At 45.1% G+C, this 20898-nt stretch overlaps 1 protein-coding gene across 1 annotated transcript in view; it reads left to right on the top strand.

Moving 5' to 3' along the window:
- Positions 1-17318, top strand: part of SUDS3 (SDS3 homolog, SIN3A corepressor complex component) — a 32612-nt gene extending 15294 nt beyond the window's left edge. The window contains exons 7-12 of the mRNA XM_081284680.1: positions 3613-3725; positions 4918-4974; positions 5126-5147; positions 6391-6496; positions 12672-12756; positions 15773-17318. Coding sequence (XP_081140806.1) covers positions 3613-3725; positions 4918-4974; positions 5126-5147; positions 6391-6496; positions 12672-12756; positions 15773-15871 — 482 coding nt within the window. The 3' untranslated portion in view covers positions 15872-17318. The remainder of the gene's footprint in view (positions 1-3612; positions 3726-4917; positions 4975-5125; positions 5148-6390; positions 6497-12671; positions 12757-15772) is intronic.
- Positions 17319-20898: the final 3580 nt, after the last annotated feature.

Below are 20898 nucleotides of genomic sequence, written 5' to 3'. Positions count from 1 at the left end.
CTGCTGGGATTGCAGCCAGGTGCCACCATGCCCAGATCCTGACCTGGATGGTCATTGCATGCTCTCACCTCCCGTTTGTCTCCACCACGGCAGCACTGATTTGTGACCCCAAGGTGAGCCTGTCGAGGGCCAGGGTTTTGCTGGGCCTCAAACTGACCCCGTGTTGCGATGCCCCTGGTTTGGAGGGGTTGCCAATCGGCTGCAGGTTTGCTTGCAGTGCCTTTTTTTCCTACCATACACATCTTGTTTCTTATGGATCCTTCTTTGAATCACTGCCGCTCGTTTTCCCCCCAATAGCTGAACAGATATGAGCTTGTTTTTTCCTAAATTTTTGTTTTTAATTACACATAATTGTACATGCTTATAGGTGCAGGAATGTTTTGATATATACATTGACATTGGGTAGTACTCACATGAGGTCATAAGCATGTCCATCAACTCACACTATCTTTGGGTAAAGAACATTTAAAATCTGACATTCTGGTAGCTGTTTTGAAATACTCCATATAATATTGTTAATCGTAGACGCCTTATTGTGCAGTAGGACCCCAAAGCTTACTCCCCTGTCCAATTGGAGCTTGGTGATGCCCTCCCCTGCACTACGCTGCTTCTTGAGGTCAGCTTCTTCAGATTCCACCTGAGTGAGGTCCATAGGAGCTTGTTTTAGTGGTTAGGCTGTATTAAAATGAAGCTTTTATTGCAGTTGAATGCTGTAGGCAGGTGAGTTGTTGGAAATGAGTGAACAGGCCTAAGAAAGTGCAGAACAAGAGGCCAGTCGGTAAACTGGTAATCACATGTCAATTGCAGGAAATGATCGTCAGGGATCTCTCCCCATAGGGACTGTGTTGTGATGACTGCCTACCTCTAATCCAACCTGTGCTCCCGTTTCTTAGCAGGCAGGCCCGGTGCTACCCAGGTGGGTGTGAGGATGCCCGTGTTTGTCATGTTTTCTGGTGAGCAGAGCTCTAGGAGTTGTGCTATTAAAGGTCCTTTATGGGGTAGTGTGGAGAGGAATGGTTCCCACATAAACTTCCCCCAAGACTGGCTTGATTGTTAGATGTTCTGTGGGATTCTACAGATAGTATCTCCTCTTAAGCAGATCTTTGAAGAGTCCTCTGGATCAGAGACACTTTTTAATTTTGGCCAGTTGGAGGTGTTTTGGGGTTGGTGCTTGGTGTCTGAAATTCCCTGCTCAGGGATCTTCTCCAGGGTGGTCAGAGTCCAGGATCTGAGCTTCACTTCTGGAAGTGGGAGTTTCATCAGCGTCCTCAGCTTGAACCCCTAAGATTCTTATCAACTGAACTCATTGGAGGCTGGTGTTGTAAACTCAGTAAGCCCTCTGTTGCATGCAGTAGAAATAGAACTGACAGGTAGATTCAGGCCCTGCTGGCCAGGCCAGCCCCTCTCCTTTTTTGAAAAATTTCAAAGCCAACTAAGCAAAGCTGGGATTGGAGCAAGGTGACTTGGTGGAGTGTGTCTTATTGGAGTTGTGATGCATAGCTTGCTCTCTCCATTAATCACTTCCTCATGGCCACCGGCCAGCACTGCCTTCTGCTGTCCCCCCTTTCCTAGGTGGTGTGAGAGATTTGCTGATGGATTTTAGGGCTTCTCCAGAGCACCCTGGTTCTGCAGGGGTAGTCTTGTATGGAATTCTTCAGGTCACTGCCATGACCAGGCTAATTCAGTGGAGCTATTTTCACATTTTACAAGAAGAATTTAATTGTATTTTCTGGTTTGTGCCCGATGCCGTTATGATTTTCTGAGTTTAGTGGCCTGATTGAACTGCTGTCCCCTCGGCTCCCCCTTTCTCTTGGCTTCTTTCCATTGGGTGCTGCCCACCCTCCCCACGCTGCAGTCTGGGCAGCCCGCAGAGCAGGGTGCACTCGGCCACTCTCTGGTGGACAGGATGTTCCCTAATGTTCGTGGGCTGCCTCCTCCTTTCTCTGGCTCGCTCTTGGGTTGGGTTCTTTTCATACTTTGGTTTCCAAGTTAGGTCTGCGTGTTGCAAGCCTCACAGTGGATACTGATGCTTGGTGTAGTGGGTGGCTTCTGTTTGACTGTTTGCACCTTGTCTTTTAAAAAAGACCTCTGTAGTTTTTTCCTCCTTGAAAATATGATAAGAAGAGCCAGCCTCCTTTCAGTTCTTGTCACCTCAGGCACCGTGCTCAGGCTTCTCCTGTGTCCTCTCATGCACTCGTCACGGTGCCCCACGAGGGAGGATGTGCTGGTGTTTCCATCCTCTGGATGAGGGGGCTGGGGACGTGGAGCATCTACACAGCCCGCTTCTGGGTGCTCGGCTGCTGCAGGGTCTCAAGCCCATTTAGGGTGGTAGCCCTGCTCCTGTGACGGTGCTGTGCCACCAGCCAGTGAGTGAGTTAGAGGAGAAAGGTGGCATCTGAACAGAGAGAAAGGACTTTTTTTTAGGAAGAAAGCTTCCACCCTCCCCAGGGGTGTGGGTGCACATCCTCTTCCTTCTTCCCCCATCTCATTAGGCCAGGGTTCCTATATCACCTCCATTCCACTACAAGAAATAATTCAGTGTCACCCATTTCTTTTGAAGAGCAGCATGCTGAAATGCTTTTGACGCCTCACTCTAAGGCCCTGCACCCTTATCTCATGATCATTCTGATCATTCTGAAGAAGACTTTGTGCCGACTCTGCTGTGTGCCAGGACTATTGCTAGGTGCTGGGGTGGAGATGGATTTCATGCTGTGGCGGAATCCCAGCATCTGATGGGGAGCAAGTTCCACATGGTGTGGCACTTGGTGCGCTGGAGGGTTGCACAAATGCCCTGGTACTGGGAGAGGGAATGAGCGGGTCACAGGAGGGACTACTGAGCAGGCCCATATCTTCTTCTCTGGGAGAAGAGAGAGAAGGCCTGTCAGAAAGTTAAGAAGAGTGAAAAGAGTCTTTGTAATGTGCCTTCATTGTATCATTTTTGAAGTCAAGTAGCCATCAAAGGTTATAAAAGAAAAAAGTTTTAAGTTTGTAAATAAAGACTTACTAAAAAATGCTGGCATCAAGGCCAGTGGCCTTAAAAGAGCCTTTTGTGCTAGTGGCTGTGCGCATCCACCCTCTGGGAACAGCGGCAATCAGTCCCGTGAGGTGATGGTGAGGTTCCTCTTCCCAAGAGTTCACAACTCTGGCTTCCTAATTTGAGAGGAGCAATTGTCCCTAGATTTTTTTTTTTTTTTTTTTTTTTTTTTTTTTTGTCGATGGACCTTTATTTTATTTATGTGTGTGTGGTGCTGAGAATCAAACCCAGTGCCTCACACATACTAGGCAAGCGCTCTGTCACTGAGCCTCAGCCCCAGCCGCATAACCCCTAGTTTTTGAGGGTGCTGGGGAGATTTCTACAGTGGCCATAATGTTAGACTCCAGGGCTGGATTTCTGGGAGGGATGTGGACCTAGTACTGCTGGTTTGAATTTCATATGCACAGACCTTCTTTAAAGTCTGATGTGGGTGTCTGGCTTGGGCCAGGTGTAGACAGGACATCTGAAATAAAGTGATTCTGATTGGGTGGCCTAGGGCAGATATTCTTACACTGTAGGAATTCTTACTGACCTCCAGTGGGAATTGGATATATTGACCCATTCCGTTTTTGTCATAGATTCTATGGAAGTGAAACCTATCATGACCAGAAAGTTGCGGAGGCGACCAAATGATCCTGTCCCCATCCCAGACAAGAGGAGAAAACCTGCTCCCGATATCCATTTGCTTCAAGTTTCAATCACTTCTTTTTCCCTTAAGACTATTGACTCTCTTATTGATCCATCTGATAGAGTATATGTGGGCATTGTCCTGCAGAAAAAAATATTTGGTGGAAAAGCATATGTAAAATTTTTATGACTGGGTCAAGGGCTGGCCATATTGGAGTCCTCAGCTGCTACTTCTTTTAGTGGGAGATGTTTATACCAAGGTATCATTTGGAAAGATACTTTATGTCCGATGTTGAACCTGGGTTTAACACTTCAAGATTCAAGGGCAGTTGAAAACTTGATGTGTGTTAATTTTTCTACCTGTCAAATGAGGACAGTAGTATCAGACTTTGGGTATCTCAGTTACTTCATCCCTAAAATAGTGAGTTGCAAACTGTTTTTTAAATGAAAGCAAATGATATTTTAATCAACAATTAAAAGAACAAAGTTCTTTAATTTTAAAAATGGTTAATGAGAATGGGACACATGAAGAAAAGTTTTTTCTATTCAAGAGATAATAAATTACAGGCATGTGGCTCATTCCTGTAATCCCAGTGACTAGGGATGCTGAGGCAGGAGGATCACCAGTTCAAAGCCAGCCTCAGCAACAGCTAGATGCTAAGCAACAATGAGACCCTATCTCTAAATAAAATACAGAAAAAGGCTGGGGATGTGGCTCAGTGGTCGAGTGCCCCTGAGTTCAATGCCCAGTACTCTCCCTCGCCTCCCCCAAAAGAGATCATAAATGGGTGTTTTTTCAGAATGGTTTGGTCATGTCACTTGTCTGCCACCAGGAAAGGACATAACTTCAGGTTCCTTCAGCTTTAAAACAGAATTTTATTTGCTGTGAAAAACTAATCTGTGTGTGTGTGTGTGTGTGTGTGTGTGTGTGTGTAAGTCTCAAGATATTTGGAACAAAAGCACTTTATAAATTTGGGACACAGTTGTTTTCTATTTTCTGTGCTCTTGCTGTTGTTGTAGAGACCTAATGAGTCTTATTCTACCTCCTCCTAGTAGTTTGTAAGGTGGGGTGTGTGAATTCTTTAATATACTTGGTCACCATGACATTTAGCTGGAGAGTCAGCTTTCTGAGAAATAAGTTATTGCAAAAATGTCATACCTTGTCAGTTCTGAACTACTGGTACCAGTTTGTTGATTTCTGTTTCCTTGGAAACCATACATGTTTGGATGCATTCCATTAACTCTCAACACCTCAGCTAAACTATTTGTTAACAGACGAACAGATCATGGAGGATCTGAGAACATTAAATAAGGTACAGTTTTATTCATTTATTTGAAAGCTCAGGCTTGACATGGTTTCTTCACTATGTTCACATGATCCTTGTTAAGTCATTATGCCTCTGACACCTACAGTTATCCAAATGATTTTCTCTAAGATTTTTTTTGTTGTTGTTCTTCCTACAGCTTAAGTCACCCAAGAGACCAGGTAAGTGCTTAATGTTATTGACATTTGTACAATCTTTTTATCATATTGTTGGAAAAGCATGTGAATACCTGTCAGGGAATTGTTGCAGTTTTCAGAAGTAAAGTGTTTGTCATTTGCCTATGAGTGAAATTGAAGGGAATCTTAAGTGTACCTCACCCCGCTTTATTTTATTTTTTCAACCTGTTATTTTTGTCTTTTCCTTGGGATTTATTATAAAAATAGACATTTGATCAGCTGTTAAAGGTTTCCTTCTGTGTAGGCATTAGGCACAAGATTAAAGTTTCCAGTTTTGAAAATGAAACCAGAGAATTTTTCAGTATTCCTTACTTTCTGGAATTAAATCCTAGGTATTGCTATACCAGTGACTTTTCATGGCCTGGTTCTCTGGTAAGGCTGTGCCAAGTCCCTAGGTATAAACGAGGCCAAGGCCCAGTCACTGTTCACAGTGATTCCTTCCAGAGCAGCACATGAGAGTCAACGCTAGTTGCAAACTGGAATTCTAAGTTAGCAATGTCTTTTCTTGTACTAAGTGCTGTGATAAGTCACACATTCCTCTACTTAGTCTTGTGGAAGAAAAACCCAGATTCTTCTTTCTCTAGATAATGTCTTCCTGTGGGCCCCTGTAGTCCACAGAGAAGTCCTGAGCTTCTGAGGCATGATGGGGAGGGTTATGTGAGTAAGTATGTACATTTAGATCATTTAAACCTACTTTATCTCTAAAAATGATTTAATTTTTAATCATGATACTTGCCCTTTTGGGCTTCTGATGGTCAATAGGATTTAATCCACCTCTAAGTGGTCTTGTGCATTGGTGCATTTGACCTTGGCCTTCCTAAGCCTCCAGTTTCTCCTCTGTTCAGTGAGGTTAATCTGTGCCCTGCCTGTCTCTGGGAATGTTTTGAGGACAAAGTTTGGTGTGATGTATAAGAATTTTGTTTGTGCTAATCAGGTGTCCACACTAAGGTCTGCATCAATGTGGTGACCTCCCAGGAGTGCACATGTTGATCAGTACTGGGGTCTCGCCTGTGCACAGCCACTGTACTCTAACCTGGGCAACATAGTGAGACCCCCATCTCTTTAAAATGTTTTTTTGTGTGTGTTTAATTCCCAGGAGTTATCACTGTAAGAATTTGATGGTGATGACTATCACCACACCCTAATGTGTCTCAGTTAAAGGATGGTAGCTGGTGGACGTACACGTTTGTTGCACGCTTAGTCATTTAACTGTCTCTGACTCCTCCAGCATCCCCATCCTCTCCTGAACACTTGCCTGCGACCCCTGCGGAGTCTCCAGCCCAGAGATTTGAGGCTCGGATAGAAGATGGTAAACTGTATTATGATAAGAGATGGTAAGTTATGAGAAAACAGGGACCACTCCAAAGAGCCATTCTGGGGCTTCCTGTGGTGGTTTCAGAGCATGCCTGCTACTTAAATTTTTAAATGGGATTCCACTTTTCGTCCTGTGTGTCACCAGCCGTTTGATAGACCTCTGTTAGGTTTCTGAAGACTGTTTCCCAAAATGTGGGTGGCCACGGTCCCTTCCTCTCCGTGCTGCTGTCATCACACTAGAATTTGAAGCCTATTTTTTTTTTTTTTTTTTGCGGTGTCCCTGGCCCGTGGAGCCAGGGTACGCGTTCTGTTCTGCCTCCTATAAACTTTGGTCCTATGTGCTAAGGTTAATAGGTGTTCTGTGGATAAAAGATTGTGGTCATATCAGTTTAGGGATGATCATGTTAATTAAGATAAATGAGTTCCCTTCTTATCGCACTCTCTGGGTCTTGTCACATGCTAATGTGTGCTGTGAATTTCCAAGGTGTTATTGGGTGGTTTTTATTTGACAGCTGTACTGTTTTCTCATGCATTATCCTGCTGCCAAAGTGTTCCAGGAAACTTTCTTGGGGGAATTGTATCCTAAAACCTGACTCATTTAGATTGAAGACTGTTGAAACCTTTAGACTGCCAGTGTTTTTCATTGGAAAGGAAATGGCAAAGCAATAAGCGTAGAACCTTAAGAGCTCATGCATTTATTCATTCAGCCAGCCTTGTGTGAGGCGTCCACTGGGCGTTGGATCACCCTGGGCCCTGCCATCTTCTCGGCTCTTTTGACTCGGAGACAATATTTCTTCCTATTTGTTGTCCCTCTGCAGATAGCCTCTTACTCAGCTCAGGTTATAGGTATTCTTGTAGTTGGTTATGTCGAGAGTCTTTTTCTCAGTCCCTCTGTGCCCTCTGTAGTTATCATTTTTAATGGCTAGTAATAATGCCGAGTTTTAATACTTTTGTGTAGCCAAAAGTTCCAAAGATCAGGATAGTGGTTGTTTTGACTTTTTTGACTGTGTTTGTTTGTTACTAGGCATTGAACCCTGGGTGCTCTATCCTTAGCACTTTTTATTTTGTGCTTTGAGACAGGGTCTTGCTAAGTTGCTTAGGGTCTCAGCTCCTGAGCTGCTGGGTTATAGGTAAGCGCCACCATGCCCGGCAACTTTTTTGAGTTTTATGTTACTTTATGTTAGTTGATCACAATACAATATTGAATACACATTCCTCTGTAACCACGGGGGGATTGGTTCCAGGAACCCTCTCAGATGGTCAGGTCTCTTAAATCAAGTACTATAGAATTTGCATATAACCTAAATCCTTCCCCCTGTATATTTTAAATCTTCTCAGGATCACTTATAATACTTAATATCAATGCTGTGAAAGTAGTTGTTACAATGTATTGTTACAAGAAAAAAAAAATGTTCATTCCATACACAGTGTTGTTGTCGTCCCCCCCCCCCCCCCCCGAAATATTTCTGATCTGTAGTTGATTGAAACACGGGTGTGGAACCTGCAGAACCAGAGGGTTAAGTGTTCTTCAGAAATGCTTGGAGATTTGGTCATGCCTGAAATAAATCATTTCCACCTAGTAAATAACAGTGAGTCAATTACCTAGCAGATGAAGGAGGCTTGCTTTGTCTGTAAGCCTGACCTTGGTGACTTCTGCCCCTGTAATTTGGCTGTTCTTGGGCATTCTTCAGTTGGTGTGGTATCTTAATGTTGCTCATCAGAACATATCACCACTAGGTGGCAGGCCCTGGCTGCTCATCACAGTGGGTCAAGATCAGATGAAAAATGTTTCTAATAATGAAAACCAAATAACCTTTAAAGATCAAGCCCACATATAGGAACTGCCTTTGAAAATGATGAGATTTATCACTAACATTTTTATGGATCTATGAGTCTTAAAGCCATGTGATATTTCAAATGATGTTCATTTTATAATTACGTTGCTTCAGATCTTTCTCTTTCTTGACTTAATCCTTACGACTTTATGAGATGTGTCCTGAGGGTAAAGATGCAGTAAAATAAAATGCTTGGTGTTTTTTTTGGCAAAGATCTCCAGTGACTGGTGTTTCGTAATGTAAACAAAGTGATTGGGCTTGATGATGTGTCAGAACTACTAAGCAGTGTAAAGGAATTTTCACCACCCTGCCCATGTTAGCAGAAGACATTTGCAGAATAATATCTCTGGAAGTGTTTTACTTTTTCAGTGAATTTTTAGTTACTCATTCTGCTGTTAAATATATTTTGGGAATGTTGTTTTCTTCATTATTCTGTGTGTTTTTCTTCTTTGGCCTTGGGAGTCACAGTTCATGATGAGTCCCTTTCTTCCCTGAGACTTGTTGAAAGGATTCCTGGGGTCCTGGCCAAAGCTTTCACAGGGCTTTTGTATCCTTTTTTTATCTTTATTGCAGGCACAGCCCATGGTGGAGAGATGAGGTGAATTTCTTGCATGCTGTGTCCATTGACATGGCATATTTTGGTATAACGGTATTTTTGGCAAAACATGTTTCATTGAGTTTATTTTAGCAAAATAAGTCTAGAGTCAGGCTTCCCATCTTGGCATGAACACTTATCAAGCTACCTTTCATTTTGAAAGATAAGCATCTTCTCTTTGCCTGATCTTCAGTTGAGATTAAGGCCTTTGCCTCCCATTTTGATATGGGCTAATGACCCCTCTCAGGAAATATTGTGGAGTAGCTGTTATTTTAAATAGCTAACTGCTGGTGCTGGAGCTGCTAATGTGAATCATAAATGAAGTCACCACTTGCTCAAGTAGATTTCACCCTCCAGCTCTCAGCTGACAAAAAAGAATGTTAACTCCGAACAGTGAATATTTCCAACAGGCATTGGGACCCCTGGAGGTTCTATAGCTGTGATGTGGATTCAGTTGTGGGAAGTGGAGTGTTAATGTCAGGATTGCTCCTAGATTCAGAATCCAATTACTTCCCACCTTGCTCCACTTTCAGATCTACCTGCTAAAGAAATTGCTTTCTTTCAAAATAGTGGTAGTCATTCTAGTTCGTTGGGTTTAATAGTAGAGGCACAGAGCTTCAAGAGCTTAATTGTTGGGATTCCCAGATCAGAATTTTCATTAGTAATAAAGTCAATTGGACATTTAGGTTCTATTCTCTGAGGTTGTTTAAGAATTTTTTTTTTTTTTTTTTTTTGCCAAGCAAGTGAGTTGTATCGTGTAAAATGGGCTAACTGGCAAGAGAAGACGTACATTTTCACTAAATTAGTTCTATTGATAATGCTTTTTAACATTTTTTTCTAAATTTATTTTGAATTTGTTTCCCCCTTTATTAGTTTTTAGAAATTGAAAAGTAAATTTATACATTAAGGCTATCTTTTGTTTGTTTTTTTTGGTTTATATTTAAAAACCCTAGAATTTTCAGAGAATTCAAATAATTGAATAGGTTTGCTGTCTGGGGTTAATAATTCCCAGAGACCATTGTGTGGTGCATGAGAATCCCCCGAATGTCCTGGAGACTGCGGGTCAGTTGATTTGGAAGTTGGCTGCCCTGGGAAGCGTGCTGGCCGGCCAAGCACCACCGTGGAGTAAGAGACCAGAGATGTCAGCCACGCTGCCACCTTCACTCCTGATGTTCACCGTTGAGGGTGTTAGATGTTTGGATTCTAAGCATAATTGAAGGAAAATACAACACATCTCCTGAGAACTGTTTGAATGGTGTTACAGAATTAACTGTTTGACAGAGTTTCCTAACATTTTTTTTTTTTTGCTCATCCATCTTATTTGTTTCTAATACCATAACTTATATTATTTTTTAAAAATATAAATAATACTTGCTTATCCTAGGAAAAAGAAAGATATGCCATAAAAAAATAACATTCTTCATTTAGTGTTACATTTTTATATGCATTTAATATACATTTTAATTTGTAAATTTACCATTTTTTTCTTTGAGTATAGAGTGCACATCAAACGTGTGTTTTATTACAAACAAAGGAACAAAGGGGACTTTTTTTTTTCACTTGGCTTTATATTGAGCACATTTCCTCCTTACCATGACCTTTCTGTGTGTGTACTGCGGGGTGCTGGGGGTTGAACCCTGGCCTCATGCATGCTAGGCAAGGGCTGTACCATGGAGCTAGGCCCCCAGCCCTTGACCTTTCTTCATTAAAGTGTTGAGAAAGTAGAATCAGAATGGCTTGAGGCTAGTTGCATGTTGTTATGTGTTTCTCTTTAGTACCTCATAATCCTCATAGGATAACTGAGTATTCTTCTGATTTTTATTCAAACCATAATTCAAGACATTGCTGTTTACGCATGAGAGTTGGCTTAAATGTGGGAAAGAAACCAAGGGAAGTTTTTGTGTTGTGGATCATTCAGCCTTTCCTCATGCATTGTATAATTTGATCTTGTGATATTAACTGTTTAGCATAACGAAGGTCCTCTGACCCAGTCTACCAACTAATACATGGCCAACGGCAACTTTATGTCTTGGATCTCACCCTGTCTCACTGCTGTAATTGCATTTATGATTTATTTTCTTTTAACAATGTTTTCAGAAAGTGAATTGACTTGGAAACCTGAGTTTTCAGCTCTTAAGTAGCAGGTCAGAGAGCACTTAGCACCTAGATTGGAAAGAGCTCACTGTGGGAGAGAAGTACAGCCTTTACTGAGATAGCTTGGCAGTAGCAAAACAGAATCTGCCTTCTTCCTCCAGAGGGATAAGAAGACACAGCGCTCTGCTGGGAGATGAGTTTTGGTGGAATGTACAAGAATTTGTGGATCTTTTTAGCTGGACATATGAGCCAGCATGAACCAAAGATTATGGTTTTTTTTTTTTTTTTAAGAGAGAGTGAGAGAGGAGAGAGAATTTTTTTAATATTTATTTTTTAGTTCTCGGTGGATACAACATCTTTGTATGTGGTGCTGAGGATCGAACCTGGGCTGCACGCATGCCAGGCGAGCGCGCTACTGCTTGAGCCACATCCCCAGCCCCAAGATTATGTTCTTGATTCAAGTGGAGCCGGCCCTGGGCAGGGCTTCCCGCAGCGGGTCAGCTGATATATCCAGCTCTTGCAGTCTGGTGGCTGCTCTTCCACCCCGTTGTCCAGCTGGGTTTGGTCCAGGCTTCCTACCTTCCATCCTCGGCCTTGTCCGTCAGTTGGAAGTGGCCCTGTGCGACAGTAGGCCAAGAGAGTAATGGTGGGGGCCGGAATGGGGGCATGTGCCTTACCTATTCCATTCACAGCAGCTTTCCCCACTGTCTGGGCCAGATCGGGGTCCCTTAGCAAATGTCAGGACACCGGGCACTTCACCTAATGAGCATTTGCAGGCGTGGCACTTGATCTTCCCTCTCCCACTGCACTTGAAGCTCTGTGACAGCAGGGACCTGAGGCCCATGCACTGTCTGCCTTATCCTCTGGCATAGTCAGTGTTGCATAGTCAGAGCTGAATGAGTATTTTTTTTAATATATACTTTTTAAAATGTTTGTACCTTTATTTTATTCATTTATTTTAAATTTTTTTTAAAATATATTTTTTAGTTATAGATGGACACAATACCTTTATCTTATTTATTTATGTGGTGTTGAGAGTCTATCCCAGGGCCTCACACATGCTTGTAAGCGCTCTACCACGGAGCCACGACCCCAGCCCCTTAATGATTACTTTTGAATGAATGACAAAAGAAGGGCTGAGTTCATCCAACCTTCTTGTTGATGACTAATTTGGACAAATACAAAATAAATGACAGATGTTTAAGCCCATGTATTTATTTTGTCCAGACAGTGGGAACAGAGGGCTGTACTTCAGTGGCAGAGAGTTTGCCTAACAAGTGTGAGGCACTGGGTTCGATCCTTAGCACCACATGAAAATAAACAAAATAAAGTCACTCTGCCTCTCTATCACTATAAAGTGGGAACAGAGATATTTTACCTCAAAATTTTTATTTTGCTTTTTGAACTGGGTTCTATAGTCCAAATCAAAAAGTAAATCATATTCTGACCCTTTCCTCATCCCCCTTTCCTCTTTTCAGAGGGGCCAAGGAACTTAAGTTTTAGATCCAGAAGATTAGGAGGTCACCCCATCCAAGGATGTAAATGACACCTGGAATCCAGGCTCTCGAGTCATTCTGTGGACTCCTGCATTACATTTCTTACAGTGATAGCGTTTTGTTTTGTCTCCCCCCTCCACCCCACCCTTTTCACATTGTGCCCTGTTTTTGGCAGGTACCACAAGAGCCAGGCCATCTATCTGGAGTCAAAGGACAACCAGAAACTGAGCTGCGTGATCAGTTCGGTCGGAGCCAATGAGGTAGGGCGAATTTCTGCACCCTGAGGAAAGACAAATGAGCTCTTTGAAGTGTGGAAAATATGACAAACCTAAAATGAAGGTGCCACCAACAAAGCACGGTGAAGTCACGTCTCATGTGAGCAAGCTTCTGAGGTCAGCACTTTCAGGCAGAAATTACGCAGTCAGAAACACCCTTGAAAAATGCCTTCCGTCTGCTGTGAGGGTGCCTGCGACCTTGTGTTTTCCTGGTGGTGCTGGTGACCTCCCCAGGCCGTGATGGATTTGGGAGCCACCGAGCTAGACTGAGCAGGGCAAGTATGTTCATCTGTGGCTGCTTTCTAAGGTTGTCGTCCACTGAGAACGGACCAGGCTGTGCCACTTACTCTGTGTCTGTGTTGCTGCCTTGCTGCCTCTCTAGGACTTTGATATGCACCAACAGGTTTGTTTCTCAATATGAGAATGCACAAGGGCCAGCATTGAGTTAAGTACTCAATACGTTGGTGCTGGTCCAGCCAGCATGCAGCTCTCTGCCTGGTAGCCTCCTGAGGTGTCCTGCTGCGTCTCTGAACAGCAGGCTGCCAGGCTTGTGCCCTTGGTTGTTGGTCTCCTTGAGACACTCGGCAGGATCGGGTCCAGTTTTAGTTATGTGGTCAATACCCGAGGATGACGTGGCTGCCTGTGAGTTCCCCTGGCCCTTCATTAAGAGGATGTTGACAGTGTCTGTCTTGTTGGTAGTTAAAAAGTTGAAAACTTTAATAGCTAGATTGGCTTGATCTCTTATCAGGCACAGATGTCTGCAAAGAAATTGATTTTCACATGTCCATTCTCTGTAACTTATTCGTGCCAATGCGCAGTAAATCTAATGAAACTGGATTATGAAATAACTTAAGCCTCTTGTATTCTCCCAGTTTTCTGAATTGAAAATGCCCTCAAATGTGACTAGTTTGCAAAATGATTATTTACTTAGAAGTTAGGCAGAGCCTTCCAGATAAGTGAATGTCATTCTTCTTTGGGCTCAGGATCTGTGAGATTCGCCCAAGCCAAGCCAAACCAGAACCAGGACATCTAATAGAGGCCTAGTGTTCCTTGTCCAAGGGCGTCACCACTTCACCACAGAGCATTTGTCCCTGGCTGGCTGGGTGAGCTAGAAAGCACATGTGGCTTCCTGGTCCCAAGCCCAGCTTCAGAACCAGTCTGTTATTCTCTTCTGTGATGCCTCAAGAAAAATAGAAATTCAGGTTTGACACCCTATCCCTTGTTCAGGATTGGCACTTTGTGTCACAAGGGAGTGACGGTAAGGTCTGATGGAGTGGTAGCACTGCAGCTGTGTCCTGGAGGGGAGAGGCCTCAGGCGTTGGAGGTGTGTGACTCTTATGGTGGGAATAGTTCACATCCCCTGCTTAGAAGTGTTTCAGCTTCTCAGCCCAAAGCCTAAATGACACTGAGCTCTGTGGCTTTGCATTGCTCAGCTCTGGGCAGGTTTGGTGGGTGGGTCTGAATGTGTTGGTGACCTTGCCAGTTCAGCCCTCTGTGGAATCAGTTTTCAGTTTAAAATGGTTCCTCAAGGTCCTTTAGAATCTCAGCTTCATGTGAAATCTTTAACTTGCTTCACTTAAAAAAAAATTTTTTTGGGGGGGGGTACTAGGGATTGAACCCAGGGTGCTTTACCCTTGAGCTACATCCCCAGCATTTTTGAGGCAGGGTCTTGCTAAGTTGCTGAGGCTGGCCTCAAATTTGTGGTCCTCCTATATTAGCCTCCCAAGTCATTGGGATAATAGGTGGGTGACACTGTGCCTGTTTTTTTTTTTTTTTTTTTTTTTTTTAATCCTAGTTTGGAAATTGAACCCAGGGCCTCATGCATGCAAGGCAAGAGCTCTACCTCTGAGCTATATCCCCAGCCCAACTTGTTTCATTTTTAAACCAGTGTGTTTGACTTTAAAGCCTCTCTCTCTCTCGTGTTTAATAATCACATTGAAGAAGTTGAGATGAAGCTGAGAATATACTTTTTTAAAAACCTGAGACCCTAGTCGGGGAAGGAGATCCATTTATAAACTTCTACGTATGGCTGAGGTGCAGACCTTTCAAAACATGGTGCTTTCAGCTCCACTTAATTGCTCCTTCAGAGAGCAGGCTTTGTGGAGAACAGCCAGGGCTGTGATATCAGGCACCAGCGTCACATGGGGACAGGTAGCTCCGCCTTGCTGAACCTGGTCTTCTCCTCTGCAAAATGGGGCCCACAACAGTGCTGCTTCCTTCCAGGACTGAGGGGAAGCAGCCGAGTAGGATCGACGCAGTGGCATAGTGAGCGCCGGTAGCCCTTCCTCGTTTGCTCAGGTGACAGCAGTGGCAGCTCCTCTCCCCGTCCGTGGCTACAGGAGGCCACTTACTGAGTGCACTTGTCAGCTCTGGCAGTCCCCCTGCTGCAAGAGTTCATTCCCAAGTCCACAGAAGAGTGCAGCTGTCCTGTGGACGAGGGAAGTCCGAGTCCACCTGCAGGAGGTGGAGGCTGTGGGAGGGATACCCTGTCTGAAGCTCTCCACTCTTCAGAGGCCTTGCTGGGCCCAGATGCCTCAGGGACACCTTTTATGGATGGCATTTTGTTCCCTTACAGTAACCTTCATTGTTAGCCTTAATTGTCAAGACCCCAGAGTACGGAGAGAGTGTATGATATGGGGTGAGGAAAAGTATTTCCAGATTTGAAAGGTCTATTTTCACTGTGTGTCTCTTGTGTATTGATAGTGCTGTAATCAAACCTAATCAAGAGTCCTTGTAGTCCAGGCAAAAAGAGGACCCAGGATTGGTGTGCTTTCCATTTTCTTTGTCAGAGTGTGGGGGAGATGGTGGGGAGAAATAAGTTCAGGGCTATTACCTGCTCCCTGTCTGGAGGTGCGCCTTTATAGTGGTCAAGGACAAGCTCACTCAGGCTGGGGTGGCCAGTTTTCTGCCCATACCTAATTCATGCAGCTATTTTAATGCCTGGGAGGTTTTCCCTTCAGCGTCTCTCAGCCTCTCACCTTGCTCTCTCCTGTCCCTGCAGATCTGGGTGAGGAAGACCAGCGACAGCACCAAGATGAGGATCTACTTGGGCCAGCTGCAGCGCGGGCTCTTCGTGATTCGCCGGCGGTCAGCGGCTTGACCTCCCGCAGAGCTCTCTGCCCTTGACCCTTTTTCTGCAGTGGCTTTTATTTTTGTTTTGTTTACTTCTTAATAGAAAAATTTTAACTTACTGGGAATAACTACTTGGCCTTGGACATGAAGAACACCGTGTGGATTCTGTGGGGCACTTCTGTGGCTGGTCACGTCCACCTATGTGTCATTCTTCCCTGCCTCAGCTTCTTCCCAGTCAGCAGTCACCAGGGAACGCTCATTTTCAGGAGTATTTAGGGTGTTTGATTTAGTTTCTTTTTATTTCTTTATTTTTTTGCTTATCCTTTGTCCTTTTTTTTTTTTTTTTTTAAACCTCCTCTGAGGTTGAAGAAACAGCTCTTCCTGTCAGTTATCTTTAGGTCTTTCTGCCATGAAGAAGAGTGGGAAGGAATTCACTCTGTGCTACATTCTCATGTTTGATTCTGGTTAGTGGATCACACAGCTACTGACCTGGCCGAGCCCCATCCGCTGTTTCCCCAGAAGCGAGGGGCAGAGGTCCTAGCAGAGGGAGATGAATTCTCCTGGCTCTCGGCCTTCTTGGAGAGAGAAATGCCTGTGTGACATCTGGCACATGCCATCCATTCCCCTGGCTGAACTATGGAACATTTGCTGGGGAGACTGCGTTGAAGTAAATGGGGCTGGGGGATGGGACGTTTCATGTCATAATGTGCTGAAGTTACCATATTTTAAACGTTATTTAATGCAGGCGATTTATCTGCACACATTTGTTCCAACTCGGGCTGGAATGAGAAGTGGTAATTTCGGAAGTTTTTATTCATAATTTCTTTCTCCCCCCACTTCCTGAGTAGATTGAGGGAGCACATGGCGTAGGCAGCTGATCTGGGTCATCCCTGGGGTGGGGCGTGGAGATGACAGTGCAGCGCTGATGATCTGTAGACTCACGTGACTCAAGGGTCACTCGTGTTGCTGATGCCACTACTGCAGATTGACCGTTCCACACTTGTGGAACCTTGTCAGGCCCTGGGCACTCACAGCCTCTTGGGAGACCTGGTCTGCTTTAGAGACAGGAGGGCTGCTGTGGCCGCTGCCAGACCCCTGCGCTTGTCCTGATGCGCTCCAGGAAACCCTTCCCTGTGCTCCCTGCTCCTTCCCCTTGTTCCTTTGTTTGGAAAAAGGCTTCCATGGGTGGCGGGGTTGTCTGGTCTAGTTGCCATCTTGAGATGTTTAGAACATGGGATTGGAGCCACGGTCAGCGTTCCTGGGCAGTGACTAGACCTTACCCATCTTAGGAAATCTTTGTGAGTAATCCCCTTGGCCTCGGTCCCCGGGGTCCTCTCCATATTGTCTCTTGATGTACAAACCCACAGCAAGTTGGGGCTATGATGACATCAGTCACCTTCTGGGTTCTAGCTGCCACAAGGAGCAAACCCTCCTGACTCCGAGTAAAGACTTGTACAGAGACCGTTTTGTCTTTATATCCACTTTTCTCATTTTTTCTGGTGTTGGGGTCTATTTTGAAAAGTTGTCTGGATGTTCTGTTTCTTCCCTGCCCTCCAGCCCCCCAGTGTTACGACATTCACTACAGTGACCCCAGCCCAGGGCACGTGGGCCTCACCTGTCCTCGCGGGCCTTTGGTTTGAAGGAGGATTGCTTGGCTCACTGCTGGTGTGTGACAGCTCCGTCACGCAGCTGTGCTTTATCTTCAGGTGCCCTGTGATGGAAACTAACTCAGATACGTTTAGTATGTTTGGCCATTGAGCTTTTCTGTAGCTGATACCTCCCTTGTCCTTAGGAGCAGTGTACCAAAGTGTGTGTAACGGAGAGGGCGTGTCCGTGGCCACTGGGGCTCTGCACCGAGGCGTCCAGCTGCCTTTTGTCCTTGCCTTGTCTGGGGCGCTTTTGTGAAGTAACCATTTATTTGAAGACCAAGGTGTAGTGCTTTTGCCTTCTCTCTCCTGTTCACTTTTGGGGTGTCTGAGACCCACAGAGACAAGCCTGGTCTCGGCCCGGCCACTGGCTTCTACACGTCCTGAGCCCTTAATCACTATCTGGTGAGAACGGGCAGAGGCGAGGGAGACTTGACGCAGCACAGGAAATCACATTCCTAATCCCAGATTTAATTTTTATTTAGTCATCTCAGAGGTGAAAAATGGGCAGTTGGACCCTTCTGACAGGCCTCTGTGGTGACCAGGGGCGGGATAAACACTGTTAGTACATCAAGGTCCTTCTGTGATGGACGGACGCTAAAGAGGGAGTGGAGCCGAGGTTCCTGTGTAAGGAGGAGGCTGGCTTTCCACCCAGGTGGCGGTTCTTACCTACAGTGTTTTGTCTCAGCTGACCTCAGCACACCAGCTGGACTCCAGTCCCAGGGCCTGCAGGTGACCCTTTGAGACAGGGTGGTGCGCGCAGCTTGGCCCTTGCAGCTGCACTTGGGTTTTGGTGGCTGGCCTCAGTGTTCACTGGGGGGTGCCCCAGTGTGTGTTTTCCCTCTGCCTGGGAGTCTGCCCTCCTTTCCAAGTCCATGTCCTCTTACACAGTTCCCAGAGAGATTTCTGTAGCCATGCCAAAGCCAGGTGGTTGCGTTCCTGCGGGTGCCCGTGTTCGAGGGTGTCTGCCTGCCCAGCTCAGTTCTAACTTCCAGCTAGGACCAGTGTGAGATCCAGGGGCTGGTCTGGGTGGGGTTGATTGCATTTTTTACCTAACTCGGTGCAGGGGGAATACTTTATTTTTTACAGTATTTTTTTTTCTTTTAATGTTTCCTTTTAGCCTTGAATCTTTACTAAATAATTTCCTCCTTATTTAAATTTTTTGTTTCATTTGGGATTTGACATCTTGGTACTTTGTGTTATACCGTTTTTTTCCCCAAAGGGTTCAAACCATTTTTAATACCAGAACATGGTAAAATTGCAGCCATTTCAAGCAGCTGGTGGGCTTTTTATAAAACATTATTAGCTGGTACCATTAAATGTTCCGAGAAGTGAATGTAAAATGTATAGGTTTTTTTTTTTCTTTTTTTAAAAATAAACTTTCAAAGAGGAAACCAGCATGTAGTCTGTTGTATCCATTGGCCTGACAGATGATTGAAAGTGTTTAGGTTCTCCTCCTGTGGACTGTAGGGAGAGGCGTTGGGCTGGGGAGGAGTACACTTATGTTCGCTCATCGTCAGGGAAGAGTGAGGTCATGATGTCGGGAAGGCGAGTTCTGATGTCTCAGGTTTTAAAGAGCAGTAGAGGGCTGTAGACCCTTAAAAGTAGTGTGTTCTCCATTACTTGCTGGGAATGATAAAATAATTTAATTTAAAATTGAGTAAATGAAATCGATCGTAGGTGGAAGACCTTGAAGTTAGCTCAGGATGAGAGATGTTGTGAAGGAGTCAGTTCCTAAGCCAACGTGGCCAAGATGTGGGCCTACTTTTTCTTCTGTTAGGTGCAGAGTCTCTGTTCTCTGCCTGAGGCTTTGATCCACTTTGAGTTGAGTTTTGTGCGTGGTGAGAGGAGTTTAAATTTCCTTTTGCTACAGATGGATTTCCGGTTTTCCCAGCTCCGTGTGTGGAAGAGGCTATCTTTTCTCCAGCCCCAGCCCCAAGTTTTCTGTTTTAATTACCTGAACCAGAAAGCTCTTTCGCTCTGAAGTGTCCTTCTAGAGACCTATGTATTAAAGACTTGGTCCCCATCTTGGTACTCTTGAGAGGTTGGTGGGATTTCAAAGAGGTGGGGCCTGGTGCCACAGTTTAGATCATTGTGGCCATGTGTTGAAGGGGACTGTGGGTCACTGGTCCTGCCCCCCCCCCACACTGGTGGCCCAGAGGTGAGCAACTTGCTCCCACTTGCAAGGACCCTGGTGTCCTTCAGACCTGGGTGTGCTGAGTCATTGAAGGCTCACAGGGAAGTGGGTCAAAAGCTCCAGAATTGGGAGCCTCAGTAAGTAAATCTCTTCACACAGGACTCTTTCCTCCTGTAATTCCAGGACAGCCAGGTTCCTGTTGTCACCGGGAATGGGCAGGGATGTGATAAGTGGCAGAACATGGGATGTGGCTGAACGCAGAGCAGACAAAGCTGACTCAGGCTGAGCCTCCCACCCTCCTGGATGACCAGCAAGGCTTGCCCTTGACGTTAGAGGCCTCCCTTTCCCTGAGCACCGTGTGTGCGCCAGGCTTGTGCAAAACCTCCCATGGGAGACATTTTCTCGGGGGTCCTGACAGTAATGGGTGAAAGTCCTAATGTTCCGATCCAAGACTGCCCCATGAATTAATGTAATAATTAATATAGTGAAGCCTGGAACTCAGTTCTCCTTTAAACTCAGTGTGCCTCGTACACCATAAATGTTAAATGAGGTATGAAGCTGAGTGCCGTGGCACTGCAATCCCATGACTCAGGAGGCTGAGGCAGGAGGATCGAGACTTCAAAGCCAGCCTCAGCCACTTAGCAAGGCACTGAGCAACTCAGGCCCTGTTTCTAGGTTTGAAATTAAAAAAAAAAAAAAAAAAAGGCTGGGGTGTGGCACAGTGGGTGAGGGCCCCTGGGCCGAATCCCCAATATTAAATAAATAAATAAGGTGTGAAGGCCAGCGGCTAAGTAGTAACAGCCAGGTCCAGGGGCTGGTCCTTGCTGGCATTCTCTGTGAAGTCTCATAACAGCCCTAAGGAGCAGAGACCTCCTTCCAGCCAGCATTCAGGGACGAGCGGGGGGAGGACCAAGGCTAGTCACAGGAGGAGGTTCAGTGACTGTCCAAGGGGTGAGCCACAGCTGGATCTTTCCAATCCCACACTGTTTCCCGTCACCACTGTATTTTGCAGTCCTTTTCCTCACCCCTTGGTGAAAGTTACATTGGAGGGTCTGGGGCTCAGCGGTAGAGCGCTCGTCTAGCACTGCGAGGCCCTGGGTAGGATCCTCAGCACACATAAAAATAAATAAAAGTATTGTGTCCAACTACTTCTAAAAAATAAATATTAGGAAAAAAAAGTTACATTGGAGTTGGGGACAATGATGTGCCACTTGGAATCCCAGCTACTAAGGAGCCTGAGGCGGGAAGATCCCTTGAGATCAACCTGGCAAC

The sequence above is a fragment of the Spermophilus citellus genome (assembly GCF_964194105.1).
Source record: "Spermophilus citellus genome assembly, chromosome: 3".
Taxonomy (NCBI): domain Eukaryota; kingdom Metazoa; phylum Chordata; class Mammalia; order Rodentia; family Sciuridae; genus Spermophilus; species Spermophilus citellus.
Note: the sequence above shows the minus strand (reverse complement) of the source record. Positions and strands in the feature narration are given on the sequence as shown.